The 19,703-nt window shown below is 36.0% G+C and overlaps 3 protein-coding genes across 6 annotated transcripts; all 3 read left to right on the top strand.

Annotated features, from left to right (window-relative positions):
• Positions 1 to 6,604: 6,604 nt before the first annotated feature.
• On the top strand, positions 6,605 to 11,842 carry LOC119982319 (elongation factor Tu, mitochondrial). The gene is made up of 12 exons (XM_038825621.1): positions 6,605 to 6,903; positions 7,885 to 7,960; positions 8,104 to 8,196; positions 8,299 to 8,373; positions 8,835 to 8,939; positions 9,065 to 9,155; positions 9,260 to 9,465; positions 9,907 to 9,990; positions 10,168 to 10,233; positions 10,320 to 10,382; positions 10,661 to 10,901; positions 11,423 to 11,842. The coding sequence occupies exons 1-12, from the start codon at positions 6,710 to 6,712 to the stop codon at positions 11,491 to 11,493; spliced, it is 1,365 nt and encodes a 454-aa protein (XP_038681549.1). The 5' UTR covers positions 6,605 to 6,709; the 3' UTR covers positions 11,494 to 11,842.
• Positions 11,843 to 12,417: 575 nt separating this feature from the next.
• LOC119982321 (sm-like protein LSM2) lies at positions 12,418 to 15,154 on the top strand. The gene is made up of 3 exons (XM_038825627.1): positions 12,418 to 12,578; positions 12,803 to 12,961; positions 14,819 to 15,154. The coding sequence occupies exons 1-3, from the start codon at positions 12,576 to 12,578 to the stop codon at positions 14,936 to 14,938; spliced, it is 282 nt and encodes a 93-aa protein (XP_038681555.1). The 5' UTR covers positions 12,418 to 12,575; the 3' UTR covers positions 14,939 to 15,154.
• Positions 15,155 to 15,417: 263 nt separating this feature from the next.
• LOC119982320 (RNA exonuclease 4) lies at positions 15,418 to 19,382 on the top strand. Of its 4 annotated transcripts, none has more exons than XM_038825624.1 (7): positions 15,425 to 15,780; positions 16,319 to 16,470; positions 16,565 to 16,698; positions 16,874 to 17,100; positions 17,175 to 17,381; positions 18,172 to 18,228; positions 18,748 to 19,382. In XM_038825624.1, exons 1-7 carry the CDS (start codon positions 15,749 to 15,751, stop codon positions 18,974 to 18,976), a joined length of 1,038 nt encoding a protein of 345 aa, XP_038681552.1. In that variant the 5' UTR covers positions 15,425 to 15,748; the 3' UTR covers positions 18,977 to 19,382. The 4 variants fall into 4 exon arrangements, with proteins under 4 accessions (XP_038681554.1, XP_038681552.1, XP_038681553.1 ...); XM_038825622.1 differs by having other exon boundaries at positions 15,443 to 15,780; positions 18,172 to 18,252; XM_038825626.1 differs by lacking the exon at positions 17,175 to 17,381 and having other exon boundaries at positions 15,418 to 15,780.
• Positions 19,383 to 19,703: the final 321 nt, after the last annotated feature.

Here is a 19,703-nt window from a genome sequence, read left to right on the forward strand (position 1 = left end):
CAATTTCTCAATTGCACATTTTTTTCATGCTCTACTGGCCCAAAATTTGTACTTAAACTAGTACCGGGTTGATTATGGTATTTTTACAACGGACAACTTGCTAGGGTTAACATGCTAAAATTGTCATATTTCTTAGTAATGATCCAAATTTGTTCTCAGGGAACAATGAAGCAAGCAATGTTGATCGCTTGAGGTTAATGTAGATTAGATAAGTTGAACAAAAAGTATTGATGATTGTTTATGTGAGGTTGTCGATGGAATCGATTAACGACAAATCTCTCTAATTCGGGATTTAAATTCAACCCTCCATATCGATTTCTGTTATGAATGATATTGATTTACTGGATGTACATAATGTGCGTTCTAAATCCACGTCACGAAAGAAAACGTCAATTGTATCCTATTAAGATTGTCAGAATCGGGATCTTAAATAAGATCGGATTATAAAATTATAAGTTATTACAAAATTACAGAAGTATTAATGATTGTCCATGTAAGGTGGTCGAATGAATCGGTTACCAACAGAAGGGATTTAAATTCAACTCTCCATGTCTATATTTTTTTATGAACGATATTAATTTACAGGATGTAAACAATACACATTATAATTCTACATTAAGAAAGAAAGCCAATTGTATTACAACCGATATCTTAGATAAGATCCATGGAAGACTGATAAGATCGAATCGTAAAATTGTAAGTTATTGCAAATTTTGAATAATAAATATAAAATAACACAATAAATTGTCTCTATAACAATTAATGTCCAAATCTCTCATTGGCAAATGAACATTGAAAATATCAAATTTTGAAACTACTAGAGCCATGGCACATTGATTAAAAGCATTTATCGACTATTAAGTGTACATATTGACAACTTAATACTTATGATGAAAACAATGGTCAACTCTAATTTAGAGAGAGAGAGAGAGAGAAGGGCATTGATGTAATTGAGCAAAACAAAGGGAAGGCCTAGTATATGACATGGAGGACCTGAGAGAGCATGAATTGCGGGGCCCCTATCATATATTTAATAGCGTAGGTTCGTTTGATGGTGGGGTCCATAGCGCTCTATTGTTGGCTTGTAGACGGAGAAGGGAAGGTGTGTGTGGGACCCAAGCAAAGCGCATTGCGCACACATGCGGACGATACGCTTCACCCCCACTACCACCACAAAAGACACAAAGCAACGACACAGGGTAAAAGATGCTTAGCCGGCTAGGCTGCTAGCTCGGCTCGGATTATCTGCCCTTCTTCTCTACATTGCAAAAATAAAGTAAAAATTTTTTAATTTAAAAAGTAAAACTTTTTAATTAAAAGGACTTTGTTGTCTTATTCCCTAATTTTTAATTAAATTATTTGTGAAGAGAAAGAATAAAGTGTTTAGTAAAAACTTTTTAATTAAAAAGGTCTTGGAAGTCTTATTCCCTAATTTTTTATTAAATTATTTGTGAAGAGAAAGAATAAAGTGTTTAGATAATAAAGTGTTTAATATTGATCAAATTTATTTGTGAAGAGAATGAATAAAGTGGTTAGATCTTGAACAATCATACCAATTATAAATGAATTTGTGTATATAATTTAATCAATATTATTTGACTCATTCTTTTGAAAACCCAAAAAAAGTGTTTTGTTCCATGTCTCATAAACAAGCATATAATAAATCCCATTTGAGGAAAAACAATATAAAGAATGTAATCAACTTTAAAAATCTATCTACCAGTCTACAATGTTTTTTTAGGATTAATTGATATTATCCATTGCATGTACGGATGTAACCATTTAACGATAACTTAATTGGTTATCTCTTTGAACTTATGGTGTAAAGAATCTCGTTTGAGGTCGAAAATTTTATTCTAATCCGATGCAACTATTTTCAAGTGGTTTGTATTAGTTTTAGACCAATTAACATGTCGGACGAATATATATATATATATAATCCATGTATGCAAAAGCACAAGTGGCTAAGTGCGTGCTTATAAATTGAAGCTAAGCCAAGCTGATTAAGCTGAACTTGAATATGGGAACAAACCAAAGGAAAGGGTCCACTATTCCATTATTACCCTTTTTAGCATAAAGTCAAAGGCATAGATGAACATGAGAGGCCCATGTTAAAAGTTCCTCCCTTTGAAAAGTGTTTGTGCTCAATTGGATGGAGAGAGACCATTCCATTACTCACACCCACTCACACAACACTATTGTCTTGTTAGTTTTCTTCCTTTATTAATTGGTTTCCAATTTGAACTCTTACATCTTGTCCTTGTAACAAACCATCAATGGCATCAATCCTTTCAAAAACCCAACAAAACTAATATTAATTCAATATATATTTACAAAAATATTAGAGATCCCAGTAAAAAACATCCTAGTGATCCTAATAGTGAATCTTGTACTTTGATTGATGTAAGTGTAGGGGTCCACAAAACTTAGTGATTGAACCACATAGTGACACATCCACTACTAGGACGAATGAGATACTTTTTACTATGATCTCTATCACTTCTCATATATTTATGAGACTAGAGACTAGAGTGTGGGATAATATTGAATTTTTGTATAAGTTTCATCATTCAAAGTAATATTAATTCAATCACATCTATTCTATTTGAACCTTGACCTCTTGAAGAAAAAGACGCACAATTTATTAATATTGAGTAACAAATGCGATATTGTATGTGTTTAGAGAGATACTCAGGGCAAAGTCTTAGACGCCCTTGTTATTAGTAAAAATAAAAATTGATATATATTTTAACGTCTATTATTCGCTAAAGAGAAACCAAACCCTCAATCCTATTTTATAAAATGTGACAATTTTTAGACAAAATTGGGTTTAAACCTAAACTTAATTTAGATCAAATAACAAAAGAATCCTTGAGTTGGGCATGATATACATATAAGGTGATGATTCCTCATACTTTATAATGCCTTTTTGTGACTCCCTTTGTGTGAAATACAACTCAATATGTTTCAATTTTAGACCATCCAATTCATATAAAAGTGTAGGGATGTCATTTTTTTTTCTTTCTTTTCCTTTCATGGAAAAAACTTTTGAATTGCCTAAACAATGCCACGTGGTTTCATTACATCCGTCCATTTAAAGAAGGATTACATGGATTCCTCTCGTGATGTTAATCTTAACTTTTACTTCTTTAGAGTATAGAATATTGATCCAGCCCACAAATTAATATCAATTATTATATATATATAAAATGGGAAGGGGAATTTAAACTCTGATTAACAGAGTGATACACATCATCCTTACCACTCCAACTAGTGGTTTAGGTGTATCAATTATTATTAATTATATATATATATATATATTATTGTTAGTTACAAATCTAATAAGACCAAAGCTTTTTTGTGACTTCATTCGTTGTCGTGAGATAATAGGATTGGTTTGGACATGACAATTGAAAATCTATATATACACAACAAGAGGAGATGTAAACACTTCCTTGGACGAAGGGGACGGATTGGATTGGATTGGATTGGGTGGTTGTAATTATAATTATTAGGTCGTCATATCTTTGCTATTTGAGCGTGAAAGTTAGGTTTTCGGTGACAAAAGTGTGTTTGTCTTATTAAAATAAATTTGACTCACTTTTCCTACACTTTTTCATGTATGACTCTTTGAAAGTTGGCATGCTTTTTTTTTTACTTTTTTTTTTTTTTGGTCTCTCTCTCTGGTTCTTGTTTGTTTGAGGCATTTAAATGACAACAATGCGATGTGATGCTCAACATCACATGCGGGTGTATATAATTTTGGTTGGTCAATTTTTTTTGTTGGTAACCAAGGACGAGACTATAAAAATTTATCAATTTGAATATCCGATATGAATCTAAACTCAAGCCATCATACTTATGCATACAAAAATTTCCCACATGGTAACAACTTAAGTTGGGTCAAAACCCAATGCATAGCCACAAGAGTATTGATTGGAGTGGGAATCAATTTTAGTTGGTCATGCCAAAAGTAAACACACACACATATATATGAACATAATAGGGTTATCATGAACGGTTATTTGACGGTGGATTATAATTATAATGCGGTCAATTAATGTGAATAAGACATAATTTGAATATATGGATAATGCCTAGCTCATATATATGTTGTAAATGTATATATATATATATTAAACACGTTAATGTCAACCGACTGACTTGGGTTTGTTTATTTTTTTAAAATGCGACATGCCAACATCAACTTATATTTCATATATCAACCGAAAGAGTCTAGAGTGTAGGTGTGGAATTGTTGAAATTCTTAACCCAGACATATTGAAGATATTGTCCGTTCTAAACCATAAGTTCATGGGCCGCCGTCATTGGTTGTTAGTATCAGAAAATGCGTCTTCAATGGAAAGGGGAACTAGGTTTTGCTTATAAATCACTTTGTTGGATTATATCAAACCGATGCGAGATTTTTAGTCTCGACAAGAATTACACTTGAAAATGACATTTCGTTTGGGGGGTTTGATACAGGTAAGCTGGCACGCTTCCTTTCCTTTCAGTATGCTCCCCAACTGGATCATGATCGATCCTATTCTAACATATTTTATGCCTAAGCAGATATAATATATATATATATATATATATATATATACATGCAAATAATATAAAGAAACACAAGGTCAAAACAACACCACTAATTCCCTCTACATCTCATTTAATATATACATATTACACACACACGTAGAGCTAGACTCAGATACATATATGATATACATGTCCACCACACACAAATAATGGTTGCGACATAGTAAACTCTTGTTCTTTGAGGACCCATGAAGAGGGCTCTTATGGAAGCCAATATTGTTCAAACTTTGACATATATAAATAATTTTAAGTTCATATATTTTTTAAATCGAAAACGACAACATACAACTTAATTTGCCCCTTCAATATTCGATATGTCCTTAAATTTAGGCCGTGCACAAAAAGTTCACTTGAAAACATGATAAGTTGGACCAAAACTCAACGTGTGACCACCCTTTCACATGAGTTATAAGTTCATGAAACCTAATTAAATAGCTCAATATATAAGGAGATCAATTGACTTCACGAGTATTATTGCCCTTTGAATTAAATTTGACAGGTAATTAATTAGTACAATAATCATTGTTTTATTTGATCAACCCCCTTCAATTACTCTGCAACAACTCTGTTTTTTTTCTTCCTTAATTTATTTCATATAGTGTTTTTTATTTGGGCTATATATATAACTTTAAGGAATCATGAAGAGACAACAGCAGAAGTAGTAGTAGGTTTTAAGATTTTCTAATAATGGTCCAGCAATGCCAGTGCAAGAAGGACTAGCCAGCTGGTGTATATATGTATTCACCTTTATTAGGCTTACAGCTAAAAAACAATCAATCAATATTTAAAAAGAAAGCATATGTTGAGTTGGGTTGTCTAAGTCATCAACAAAACCATGTGAAAAATTAAATCAGGTGTTGCTGATTTGATGTTCCATACAAGTAGCTGTATTTTCTCTTCTACATTGTTCAGGTTGCAGGTGAAACCAACTAAAGAGAGTATAAGAGAAATCAAATCGGAGTTTTTTTTTAACGGATTTTCTATTTTACCTACTCAAATATTACTTTGTTGACAATATACAATCAGGGGTGCCAAAAAATCGGTTCTGAATCTGACAACAACATGTGTTTACGTAATATTTACATGTTCGGACCCAAACCCGGATTGAATTTTGGACGTACTTAATTGAACAATCCCCGGATTGGGTTAAATCTGGACAAGTAAATTGAACAATAACCTAATCCGGGTAAGGGTCCAAACAAGATTTTTACGTTTGGACCCGAACCCAGTTTTAATTCGGACAAAATTTTTGTGTTTAGATCATGATTTTGAACATATAACTTATGTCAAAACTTGATTTAATCCGAGTAAACAAAAATTTAGTTATTTGAACTTGAAAGAATTTTGCCATCCCTATATTCAATATCTCTATCCAACAATAACTACATCAATATCTATATCCTAAATCTCTATAACGTTAGTACTTTGTTTACATTTGCAATAGTGAATCTCTAGATGCAGAGGTTCACTTTCACAAATTCATAACATAACATATTCTGATGCAACCGCTCTAATGATTTTACATTTTTTTTCCTTTTAACTTATAAATGGAGGTGAGTGCGCTTGGGCCCAATTGTGGAGAGTGGAAGCCCAGCATGGCCCATGACTAAAGTTGGAGGTGAGTCACGTGACCGGAGAAATGGACAATTGTTGGTTGAGCTCACGGAGACTGTAAAGGCTGGAAGCCCAGTATGAAGTGAGTATTCTTGGCCGGTTCGGAGACTATGGAAGCCCAAATAGAGTCAGTGATATTGGGCGGGCTTGGAAACAATGGAAGCCCAGCTTGGTCCATGATCAAGAGTGTGTTTGGATTAAGGGATTTGGAGAGAAGTGAAGGGAAGGGCCTACGTGGCAATTGTTGAGCTCAGGGTGAGCATGCCTAAGGCCTAGCAATTCAGTTTTAGTGGGCCACTTGGGCCTGTTTTAAAAGACTGGGTTTTCTTCAAGGCCTGCTCATAATAACATGAGTCTGGTGCACGTGCGAACTGCGAAGTCCTCGGCCGTCAGACTGCTCAAGCTAAAACCCTCCAACCCCTAAACCCCGAGAAAATCACTTACATTTACACCACTCTCTCCGTCTACTCCGAAGTGATTTTTCTTGGGGCCCTAGATGGCTGCGGTGGCTCTGAGGAACCCTAATTCTAAGCGCCTTCTACCATTCTCGTCTCGTATCTACTGGTCTTTCCATGGATCGGCGACGTCCTTCTCTCAATTTTCTTTTTTGGATTCGGTGTCTGCAAATGAGAGAACCGCTACAGGCTCCGTCGATGGCTGGTGGAGATCCATGGCCACGTTCACGAGAACGTAAGTTCATTTCTCAATTCGCTCATTCGATCGTTTTGTCTTCTGGCTCGCCGTCTACGCGGCTCTCCATTTTTTGTTCCCTGTTGTTTTTTATTTCGATTTTGCATTGGAATCTAGTATACCTTGAATGGTTCCGAGGTGGAGTAAAAGTCCGAGGTCGTTTTAGTGGATAAGATTAATTTGAGAGAATTAGTGGTTTTGAACTCCTGCTCAGAAAGTCTTGCCATTGTACAAACTATGATATTCCATTGAAAGTATTGACATACGATAGGGACATAATCGTATTAAATCTTTCTAGTGGTTTTGAACTCCTGCTCAGAAAGTGCTGCCATTGTACAAAATATGATATTCCATTGTAAGTATTGGCATACGATAGAGACATAATCATATTAAATCTTTCTAGAAAGAGGTATTGTGTTTAATGGTTTATTGTAACAAATTTGGAAGCGAATGCTTTGGGTAAATTTCGATTAGAAGAACACATTTGTTGTTATGCAGATGAGTTGGCCAGGGGTGAATGGTTTCAGCTCACTCCTTAGCAAGTTTTACCATGCTTGGAGTGAGTGGGCACTTCAAGTGTCCGGGGTTTACCAGGGCAAAGCTCACGGTTTCCCTTGTTTAGGAAAAAAAGTTACGAGGAGCTTTTAGATTGAGTTATTTCTGTTAGATTATATCATCCTAAGTTTCATTTTGACAATGTAAATAAAAAAAAAAGCTTTACCCACTTCCCCAAACTGCCCATGTCTCCAATATAAGAAATCCACGGTAAACACCTACCTTTTGGAAATGAATACTTTTTTGATGGGCTTCCCCACACTGATGTAATATAGCACATCTAAACCATAAAAGAATCACTCAACATAGGCAAGCAAAGTGATGGCAAAATGGGTGTTTGTTTTATCTATAATATACAGGATAGTATCTGAATTCTGCATTAAGGTGAGGTTCATTCTCGTTTGTCTGATGCTTTTATTTTAACAGGAAACCTCATGTGAACGTAGGAACAATTGGTCATGTTGATCATGGGAAAACTACCCTGACTGCCGCAATAACTAAGGTTCTGTTATTGTTATGCATGTATTTTTAGTCCCTTTTCTTGCTTTTATGTGGCACTTTATAAATTTTATTGTGGAATCCCTATGAACTTTCTGTATATAATATACTTTGTATGTAGTTAAGACGTGCGATGATTATGTGTAGGTACTAGCTGAAGAAGGGAAAGCCAAGGCTGTTGCCTTTGATGAAATTGACAAGGCGCCCGAGGAGAAAAAGAGAGGAATTACAATTGCAACGGTTGTTATCTGTGTGACTTTTGCATACCATTTTGCTATGCCGTATGTGTGACCATCTCTTTATGTGGAGTACATAAATGATTGGCTTGGCTTGATATTGCAGGCCCATGTGGAGTATGAAACTGCAAAGCGTCACTATGCACATGTTGACTGTCCTGGACATGCAGATTATGTGAAAGTAAGCTAATTTAAGTTTTATCTTGAATGGAAGTATGTGTTTTTCCATGCGGGACCAACCTTAATTAGTGGAACAGATGCAAATAATGAATTGAGGTAGAGGGTTTAGGAAGAACGCAGAGTATATTCCTAAATGACTTATTGACTCATATTTCTAGGCATGTCTGTGTGTGGTTAATATTAAGAAAAAATTGGTTTTCGTTAGTTGTTAGAGTAATAAATTAGGTGCTAAATTTTGTACCATGTTTTTTTTGTTTGACTAGCCCTTCTCAGATGGTGGCCTTTTGAGTTGATTTATCCTTTTGGGCAGAAAATATAATACACTACATTAAAATTTAATTGCTTTTTATTATTATTTTTAATTTGCAAGTCTTTAGAACAGATTTCTTGGCGTTTGTTATATGTTCTTTAAAGAGAGTTCTGAATTTGGGAGTTTATATATAAATTTTAATTGATTTGCAGAACATGATTACTGGAGCTGCCCAAATGGATGGTGGTATTCTAGTTGTGTCTGCTCCTGATGGGCCCATGCCTCAGACTAAGGAACATATTCTGCTTGCACGCCAGGTGCGCATCTCTATCTTGGCAGCTTGTGGAAGCATACTTAGATTATGTACTTTTGCTTTTGTCTCGTCATCTGCGTTTACAGAGTGGAGTTATAACGTGGAGAATTTCTTTGATCCATTGCACAGGTCGGTGTGCCATCTCTTGTGTGTTTCCTGAATAAAGTTGATGCTGTTGATGATCCAGAGTTATTAGAGCTTGTTGAGATGGAAGTCCGTGGTAGGCTGATATTTTCAGTTTATTTATCTATAGACAGTGATTTTCAAACTCGTGTTGTTTTGATTTGTCTAGAACTTTTTCACGCGAGCTTATATTTTTGGCAGAACTTCTCAGCTTCTACAAGTTCCCTGGAGATGAAATCCCTATTATTCGTGGATCAGCATTGTCTGCTCTACAGGGTACAAATGAAGAAATAGGCAAAAATGCCATTTTAAAGTTGATGGATGCTGTGGATGAATATATCCCTGACCCTGTACGCCAGCTTGACAAGCCTTTCCTGATGCCAATTGAAGATGTTTTCTCAATTCAGGTAAAAGGATCGTTTTAGCAATGTTTTTTGTGGATTCATTCTGTTTTTGCCTTGTAATCTTGACTTTTGAGGCAATTAAATAGACAGTTTAATGGATGTATCTCAAATGCTTTTAAGGTAAAATTCATTTAACGAGAGTTATCTAGAGTGAATAACCAGTTAACCACAGTGCTATAATGAAATAGTTTCTAACATCTATTTGCTCCTGCAAAATCTTCATTGTGAGCTATCTTGTACCGATTAGAACTGATTGTGGTGTACTATCTTGAATGATTATTGCTCAATACAATTTTATTACATAACGTTATATCTGGTTGAAAAAGTAATTCTATGCACCATGTTTGTATTCCATAAAGATTTTCTTTGGTTTGTGTGTGAAAATAAATTATCTGTTCTTTGGTAGCCAGTTGAGTGAGACTTATTTTTACATGGTGGTTGAAGGGACGTGGAACTGTTGCTACTGGTCGTGTTGAACAAGGTACCATAAAAGTTGGCGAGGAAGTAGAGGTTCTGGGCCTGACGCAGGTAATGATCAAGTAAAAAATGGTCCTCATTGCTTGTGTAGCATTGTCTTCTTTATTTGCTCTGTACCTGATAAGCATATTATTTTTGATGGGGATGCCATACTCTAAATCTTAAAAACTGATGCTTGACATAGAGTGTTGTATAAATGTGTGGTTTACATCTGGTTTTCTTCTTTAGGGTGCTCCTCTCAAAACCACAGTGACTGGTGTAGAGATGTTCAAGAAGATCTTGGATAATGGACAAGTAAGTGAAAGGTTTTACTCCTTAGAATGCTGGGGATTTTATTTGTATCAAGTTTTGAACCCTTGGTTATTTGTGCATCTAACCAGGCTGGTGACAATGTGGGTCTTCTTCTACGTGGCCTAAAGCGCGACGATGTGCAGAGAGGACAGGTAAGTGGCACCACAAGAGTCCATATTATTATTCTGTTTTCATTAGTGGTGGAAGTTCATGAAATTAGTTTTATATTTGTGAAGTTATATTCTAAGTTTTTCCAGGCTTTTAATAGAAACAATTACTTTTGTTTTCTGATTTATGTGCCTCATCTTAGCTTGCTTCTTATTTCTTGTCTATTGATTTCAGCACATTCATTACAAACGATAGAAAAAGAAGTGAATATCTGCCTATTTTGGCATTATCTTAATTGATTTGATGTATCACACTCATGCAGGTGATTACCAAGCCTGGAACTTTGAAACCATCCAAGAAGTTTGAGGCGGAGATCTACGTTCTCACAAAAGATGAAGGTGGACGCCATACGGCTTTCTTCTCGAATTATAGGCCTCAGTTTTACTTGAGGACCGCAGATATCACAGGGAAAGTGGAATTGCCTGAAAATGTTAAGATGGTTATGCCCGGGGACAATGTTACTGCTACTTTTGAGCTGATCCTACCCGTTCCGCTTGAACCAGGTATGCTTAACATCATATTATGTTAGTGTGTTTTTTTTTTTTTTTTTGAGGAGAAACCTTTACTTACTGTTCTTATAGTATGTGCTATATGTATATTTTATCTTTCTTCAAATGAAAGTGTTTTTCCTTTTGAGATTCCGCATATTTCTCTACAATGAAGTTTCAGTGACAAATTTAAAGCTGTTACACATGATGGCATCTCAATACTCTTGAACTGATCAGGTGGTGATCGAAGTTCTGATCCCAGCGAGTTCATATTTATGATTGTCCCCAAAAGAATAAAAACGAGTGTCTTGCCTTCCCAAATAAAACTGAAGAGAAACTAAGTTCTTGTTGTGATTGATTGTGATTTTTTCCTGAGTTCCTAAATTGGAATGGTTTCATCTAACCTTACATTTTTCGACTTGTGCTTGTTTTGTTAACTTATATACAAAAAGATTACAGACTTTGGTCTAGGCAGTTGTTTTTAAGTGTTGTGGCTAGAAAGGCACTAACATTTTTACATGACATATATACAACAGGACAAAGATTTGCCTTGAGGGAGGGAGGTAGAACAGTTGGAGCAGGTGTAGTCTCGAAAGTGCTGAGCTGACAGTACCCTATGATGGTTTTGGAATCCAGACCCATATTCATTGTCTCTGGTAGAATCACAGAAGGGGTGGGATGAGAGAGTCTAATTCCGACTTTGTCGTAATCACTTTACATAATCAGCATCTCAGCAATCTAATTTGTTGTGGGCATTAGTGTGAAGAGTTTATCCTTCAGTTCCCTTTTGCAGTGCACCATGGTCTACGCGTCTTGTTCATTCTTTTTTTTGCTCCCTCCTTTTTACTTAATTTAAAATAATACAGTATCCCTTTTGAACTTTATCATCGCTGGATTAACACCATCCTCGCAGAATGGGGATCTGCAAGTCATATGCAGTCAATTTTGTTGAATTATTGTTTGTGTTTTGGTGCAAGGCAAGTTTTTATTAAAGGAAAGAAAAAGAAACCTAGGGGGGACTCCTCCCAACAAAAATATATACATATTTTGCCCGTTTGGTTTGGTGTATCATTTTGCACCACAATAAACGCTACTAGTAGCATATATGGTAGTGGGGGCACCAAACAACCATTTTGGAGCTCAAAAGTCGAGGCAATTTTATTGTCATATTGGTTTCGTTTGGTAGATATTTTCATTAATAGTACATATGGTGCATAATTTCGTCATAATTTTGTTGGTAGTATATATGGTGATGGTAGATAATTCTCAATCAACTTGATATATCACAATACTAAAATAATAATTGTTGGACGAGTAAATAGTAATTGGATATAATTTATTTTTCCAAGGCTCAATTTAATCCATGACTCTGCTTAGCTACTAGACTACTAGTCATCCCATCAGATAGAACTTGTCAAAATTTTCATATTTTAATGGAGAAAGACACTGAAGACTGTTTTACTAAGACGAGTCAACTCGGTCACTCAAGAAAACGGGGAAAAAAAAGGTAAACCGGAGCACCTAAACTTATGTTATTTGAAATTAGGGCACCGAGTCCATCTTTTTAATAGCGAGAATTTTTCTTGTTTTCAGACGGTGAGTGTTGTCAGATATTCATATCCTTCACTCGACTTGAGAGTTGAGACTTGAAGTCGAAGCAGCACAAACTCACTCGCAAACTGAGAAACCATGGTAATCTCTTCTTCCTTTCCATTCTTGTGAAACCTACACAAGAATTATTATCAAGAGATCCGCAGCTCATCAATTTTGCATAAGTTCGCTGTGGCCGCTTTCTCTAGATTTTGTGCGTTTATAATTTCCGTTTCTACTCTGTTTTCCGTTAGATTTCAGTGTTTTTTTTGAATTTTATGATATTGGCTCTTTGTTTTTTGATGTGTTATGTTGTATTGGTGCAGTTGTTCTTCTCGTATTTCAAGGACTTGGTGGGTAGAGAAGTGACTGTAGAGCTGAAGAACGATTTGGCAATCAGGGGGACCCTTCACTCGGTGGATCAGTACCTCAACATCAAGCTCGAGAACACGAGGGTTGTTGATCAAGACAAGTATCCTCACATGGTATTCTTCTCCTTTTTGATTAGTTTTTGGACTCTTTATGCCTAGGGTTTTGTCTTGTTAACTTTCGCTTTTGATTGTTGCATTTATTGGACTGCTCGCTAGACATCGTTTGTCTGGATTATTACAGAGGTACTTATTGGGGATTATGTGAGTGCTGGAGGGTGCAATCTAGAAATTTAGGGGTTTTAGGGTTTAGAGGGGGCATTAGTAGTGCATTACAGAGATTTATGTAAGGATGGTTGGGTGTATGGGGAGGTTTTGCCTGTTTAGTCGTTTGGATGAGGTTTTGTCTTTCCAAAGGTTTGGATGTCAATGACTTATGGTTCTAGAAGGTCAATCCTCTTTGTAATAAGGAGGTCCAGGATGGGGAGAGAGAGTGGAAGGGGAATGATGGCCCAGTTGTGTCTGAACCATTAGCCAAGATGGAAAAAAGAAGAGAGGAGGAAGCAGAAAGATACCTGGTTAGCTTGACTAATCTTGGTTTTAGGTGATATCCAACTTTGATTGTCTAGTTAGGTCTCTTAAGTTTTGCTAAAATTGAATTTATAGGGAATATGCATATGAGATAGTTTATTCCCATGAAGGAAAAAGGAAAGCATGCGCGATATAACTTGTTCATGATTAAATTACCAAAAAATTTACTTTAATTCCCTGGCTCACACCCAACTATTTGGGACATACTTTGAAGATGATGATATACTAATTGCTGTTTTCATTATGTATGAGTGGCTGAGTGCTGTGTGTAAGTACTGACTGCAAGATTTAATTGTGAGTGGGAAGCGAACTAACAAAACTTGGGGCAGATGGGATTTCTATGGGAGGAGAAATATAGACTATGCAGCACTTGCTTTCGATGGTTTGAATGGCCTGATTGTTAGTTGTTACTTCTTTTAACTTGTCCAACTTGTAGGCTGAATAGTGAGATGCCAAGCTGTTTTATTTATTTAAACGTGGCAGACGATGTGGCTGATCTTTGTCGTTCAACTTTCTTATGAGATTATTTTTGAGATACAAAATACAATGACATTTGCCAGGTCTTGCATGAGATTGATCAGCAATGGTAGAACGTCCTTGAATCTTGAGATGTAGTATGATTCTGGGTTAAGGTTTTGTAGCTTATCTTCTACACTAAACATACCACCAGATATGAATATAAATTTTATTTTCTTTATCAAGCATTTACATATCTATATAACTTGCTTTCATCAGAGTTTCTGGAGTTTATGCTGTGAAGTAGTTTGGCTATGGTAATCCTTAGGTGGGTGGCTGAGGTTTCAAGTTGTCGAGGCCAATGAATTTAACTCTGAAATATTGATTCTGTAGAATGAAAGACATCTTGTTTAGGGTCTAAAATATCTTTGAATTACCAAATACCTATCTGTATTTTGGGGTATGCTATACACAGGTTTGAAATTTGTCCGACAGGTGTAGAAAACATGCATTTGTATCAAGATTCTTAGCTATTGAACTCTTGATCTCATCTATTCATTCAGGAATTGTAGTTACAGATAGTAGGAGTCTTACCAGTCAAGTAAACCTTGACATGTGATCAAAAAGTATAGTTTGAAAATTGAAATCATCAGGTTATTTGGCAATTGGCATAGAATTTTTTTCCTGTTCTTGTGGTTATTGTTATAACATGCCCATAACTTCAGCTGAACAAGTTGCTCGAAGGACGTCATCATACCATGTCAATTGAACATTTTGTTTTATTGACCCGTATGTTGGTGAATTTCTGAACTTGATGTTTGTTAAATGTCGGCATCTTTGCCTTACCAGTTAACAGCACTGCCTTTGCTCCATCTTATTAGCATAATTTCCTTGATTTGATTCAGCTGACTTTCTTCTCAATCACAGCTTTCAGTAAGAAACTGTTTCATCAGAGGTTCAGTGGTGAGATACGTTCAGCTCCCTCCCGATGGTGTCGACATCGAACTGCTCCATGATGCCACGAGAAGAGAAGCTCGGGGTAGCTGAAATTCATTGGTTTTGAACTATCAGTGTACTTTTACATGAATATCTATCTGATCTTGGATACTGTGGATGTTATAGCTTTCAGGTCCAAAATGACTTTTCTTGACTTTCAAATGGGATTTGAGTTTCCCATGCATTGGGTCCATGATAGCATAAATTTCATAATATGTATCTTGATTTGGTCTGGGAATATGCAGAAATATTTGTTGACAAAAACAAGGTATCTGTGTGAAAATGATAAGTCTTTCCAGAGAGAAAGTCGAAGATTCAAACTATGATAGCTTAGTTAGTGAATCTCTTTGGGGTCAAATTGGGAGTAAAATTACTTGCTTGATAGTTTGATTGGGAGCAAGACTATTGGTGTGATAGCTTAGTTAGTGAATCTCGCGGGGTTATCACGTCGTTAAATGAGAAATTTGGCCTAACTTACAAACAAATGGGACCAAATTTTCCTGTGTCTCAATTTTATGCATACAAAAAAGAATAAAAAATCTCAATTTTATGCATACGAAAAAATTATAAAAAATTGGAGGCGTGTGCTCTTCTCTCCTATTGTACTGTTATGTAAGAGAAGAAAAACATGACATGGCGGATTCTGATTGCTGTAACATGACGTGGTGTACAGCTCATCACTCTCCACTGCAAGGGTTTCAAATTTCACATCCAGTTTACGGCAGCGTTTGTAGAAGGTCGACGTAAAATTCATTTTCACCGTCCTGGTTTGTTCCCCCGGAGATTATCGTCTCCTTTATGGAGAAACAACTAAACTAAACACTTGATCTTCTTTTCCCCGGTTTTCCGTCCTGGACCTCCATGGGAACCGAAGCAAATCCACTTATTACGAGGTCTCTCTCTTATCTCCTGTAATTTTCATACTTTCTTAGAAAATGTGTTTGGCTGGGATAGAGAATCGCGATCTAATGCTTTGGATTTCTTTTGATTGTTGTTCTTTATCTGTCACGATAACGATAATGTGTCAAAAAATGCCTTAGATATGGTATTCTTACGCCTTTTCTTGTCATTTTCTTTTTAAGCATTTTGGGGCATTTCTGGGTTTTGCTTTCTTTTCACTTTCAGAGGGTGCTGGAAATTTATGGTAAATTAATAATTTTTTAGTCAACAAAGCTCAAAATCATTTCAAGATAATTGTTTTTGGCCTTCTTTTACTTGATCAGAAAGAGCATGCAAAAAGAAGAGTAAACGCACCTCTATGGCACTCTGGTTTCAGAGGGATCTAATTATGGTATTTTGTTCGGGAATGGCATGAACATTGATTAACTCCAGATTGGGGTCATGGTCCTAAGATTTTTTTTCCCCTTCTGTTTCGTTCTCTAGGAATAGATTGTCTTGTTTTACAAAATGAAGAGCTTTTGCTTTTGACAGACACAAATGCTCTGCATGCTTCAAGCAATTTAAGAGGAAGGAACATCTTGTTGAGCACATGAAAATTTCTTACCACTCAGTTCATCAGCCTAGATGTCCTGTGTGTTTGAAGCATTGCAAATCCTTTGAATCAGTACGAGAACATCTTAACGGTATGATATTCTGAAAAAAAAGAAAAATGTTAGATATTATTTATGTATTTGTTTGTTCTCTTTTTAACAATTTGTGATTTTTTGTTCCCCTTAGGTCCTCTGCAAAAGCCAACCTGTTCGGAGGTTTTCTCTGTGCAGGGTTGTAATCTTTGTTTGAAAGTCTATAATAGCTCCAATTCTCTTCACAAGCATAAAGAAATATGTTGCCTAGCTTCGCCTGTTCCCCTAGTAAGTTTATTGAAAATATGTTGTTAGGCCTGATATTCTGTCAGAAAATGAGAAGCTTGTTATGTTCCAGTGAGTTTAATCCTTTTCTTTTCAAGGTTCAGTCGCAGAAAATCCTATGAACAATTGCTTTTCAATGTCTGCGTATTACGTTATTGTCTGTCAATGTTTATGCCAGGGAACAGCGTTCATGCATTCTACAGAATGTCAAGTTAACATGTCTGTTTCAAATGATAAAGATCACAATCTTGAGGGTCTTAAAGGAGTTGCTATGGATTGTGAAATGGTTGGTGGTGGGAGTGATGGGTCAATTGACATTTGCGCTAGGGTTTGCCTTGTTGATGAGGATGAGAATATAATTTTCTATGCATATGTTCAACCTGAAATTCCTGTTACGAATTACAGGTACATATATGTTCATATCAGCGTACTGAAGTAAAGATAGCCTTCTTATCTTTATTATCTCGTGAATTTTGCAGATATGAATTAACTGGGTTAACTAAGGAGCATCTGAAAGATGCTGTTCCGCTTATGGAAGTGAAAGATGAAATTTTAAAAATTTTATATAATGGAGAACCCGTCGAAAGGCTGAGACTGGATGGTGGAAAGGCTAGGCTACTAGTGGGTCACAGTTTGGAGCATGATTTGTATTGCTTGAGAATGAAGTATCCTGTTCATTTACTGCGGTATGAATGCTTCTGAAGATTGAACTTGGTTTGAGTGAGGGTAGTTGCCCAGGACCTTCATGGAGTATAGAGTCATTTCCGTGTCATGCCTTCAGTGGCTATCAACTTAGACCACTTTCATTATCAATTTAGTTTGGTTCTTTATGGGTTTCATTTAGAAACTAAATCACCTCATCATGCTTTACATAAATGATTTCACAATCATTTAATGAGTTTGTTTCTCATATGCATATGATTGGTGTAGGGATTCAAGATTTGATTCCCTCATGTTAATCATGATTTTTCCTGGGCAGATAAGATACTTCCGGAATTATGACAATTGACAGCTATGTTTCATTTTCTTTATAATACTTTCCATATGCTAGTATGTACAACACAAACCAGTCCCTATGTCTTCTTTTGTGCCGTTTCCTACATGCGCGTTGATGCATAGTTGTAGGATATCTTAAAGATGACTGTGCAGACGTCCTTTCTTTCACTCTTTGCCCTTCGGAAGTTATCCATTGCCAACCTAAGCTTTTCTGGCATAGATGCTCTCTCTGTTTCTTTGCAAGTGTTATCCATGCTGCTAAGTTCACTAGTGACGCTTTTTGTTCCTCAAACCTTTAACCATACTTCATTGGTGATTGGCCTCACTAACAGCATTTACTTAAGAAAAGTTTTTGGGTTGAATAAAACTACATTAATACAGTCAAAAGTTAAAAAGACATGCACGTCTTATGTTCTACGCAGACATTTTCACTTGTTACATCTTTTGTGCGTCACTTCTCTTTTTCTTTTTTCTATGCAGGGATACCGCAAAGTATCAACCATTGATGAAAACAAATTTGGTCAGCCACTCTCTCAAGTACCTTACTCGAACTTATCTAGGGCAAGTCACTCTTCTTATTGGCTTTCACTGATGGTGAACTTGAATTATTATCAAGTCTTTTGTTGTGTGTCCGCAGGGGATTGTTGGGAATAGCATACCCTTTTTCCAATTGTACTTATGTCCTTATCATGTGCCCCTAATGGTTTCTTTTGTCTCAAAGAAATAAAATTCATATTCTCGTTAAATATAATACATCTAAATGTTTTGTATGGAAATTGCTTTCTATATCAGAAGTGGGACTTCTGTTGTTTGGAACGCCAGATAACTTGGTCAATAATCTCTAGTTCTAATTCAAGTGCTAAGCGTGGTTTCCTTCATTTACTGCCAACTTTTGCTAGAAATAATGCTGGAGTCGCTTTTCTTTTTACCATTTGTCTGCAATTGCTAGTGGTAGAATGCCAAATAGCTCCTTATGCTCGTCGTCATGGAGAGGATTAATGTTTGACATGCCAATTAGTCTCATTCTTCTAATATCATGGGGATTCTGCTTCTCAGGTACGATATACAGACAGCAGTGCATGATCCATATGAAGATTGTGTTTCCGTGATGAGATTGTACAAAAGAATGCGTAGCCAAGATCACCAAATGGAAGGAATGAAACCCCAAAATCTCTCAACCGATTTTGACTCTCTGCAACCTGAGGAACTTGAGAAGATGTCCCCAGATGAACTCTATGAGATATCAAGACCAAACTACAGGTGTTGGTGTCTGGATTCAAAGTAAACCAGGTAGCTTGGCAATTAATTCTTCTCTAATGTGTTGATAGTTTCATATATCATTCTAGATAGCATTGACTGGTTGATGGTGTGTATATTGCTTGGATAGCCTTCTCTTGGACAGTCAATCAGATAGTGATGAGGTTGATGGAGGTTTTGGTTATAAAGAGGTAGGCATCCTTAATTTCCTGCTACTATTTTTCCACCCAACCTCATAAAGTATCAAGGCGTATTGAGCCCAATTGCTTAGGCTAGTAGGTTGTGTCCATTATTGGATATATATCAACGTGGCAGTATCTCCTATTCACAATGTAAGATTCTGTTGTTTGCGAATGTGCAAATGCAAACAAATAGTTTTCCAGCCTTTTTGGCATATTTTTTGGATGTATATGCATAATGAACCAGGGTTGTCTCTTCAATTTGTCATATATAGTGTCATAATCCAACATGCCACTCACTAAGAAATGTAAAATTCCAGATAAGATACAAAATTAAAACTCTTTTTGAAAGTATTATGTGTGCAGAACCTAGACCTAGGGTGACAAAAAAAAATCGATTCGGAGTTGGACAATAATATGTATTTATGAAATATTTACATGTTCGGATCTTAATTGATCTGGATTGGATTACGATGTATCCAATTGATCAAACTCAGATTGGTTTAATCCTGGACTTACTTGTGCAATAATCTAACCATTTTCTAGGCTCCTATATTTGTCTCCAGTTTTGGTTTT

Source organism: Tripterygium wilfordii, chromosome 17, assembly GCF_013401445.1.
Source record: "Tripterygium wilfordii isolate XIE 37 chromosome 17, ASM1340144v1, whole genome shotgun sequence".
Classification (NCBI taxonomy): Eukaryota; Viridiplantae; Streptophyta; class Magnoliopsida; order Celastrales; family Celastraceae; genus Tripterygium; species Tripterygium wilfordii.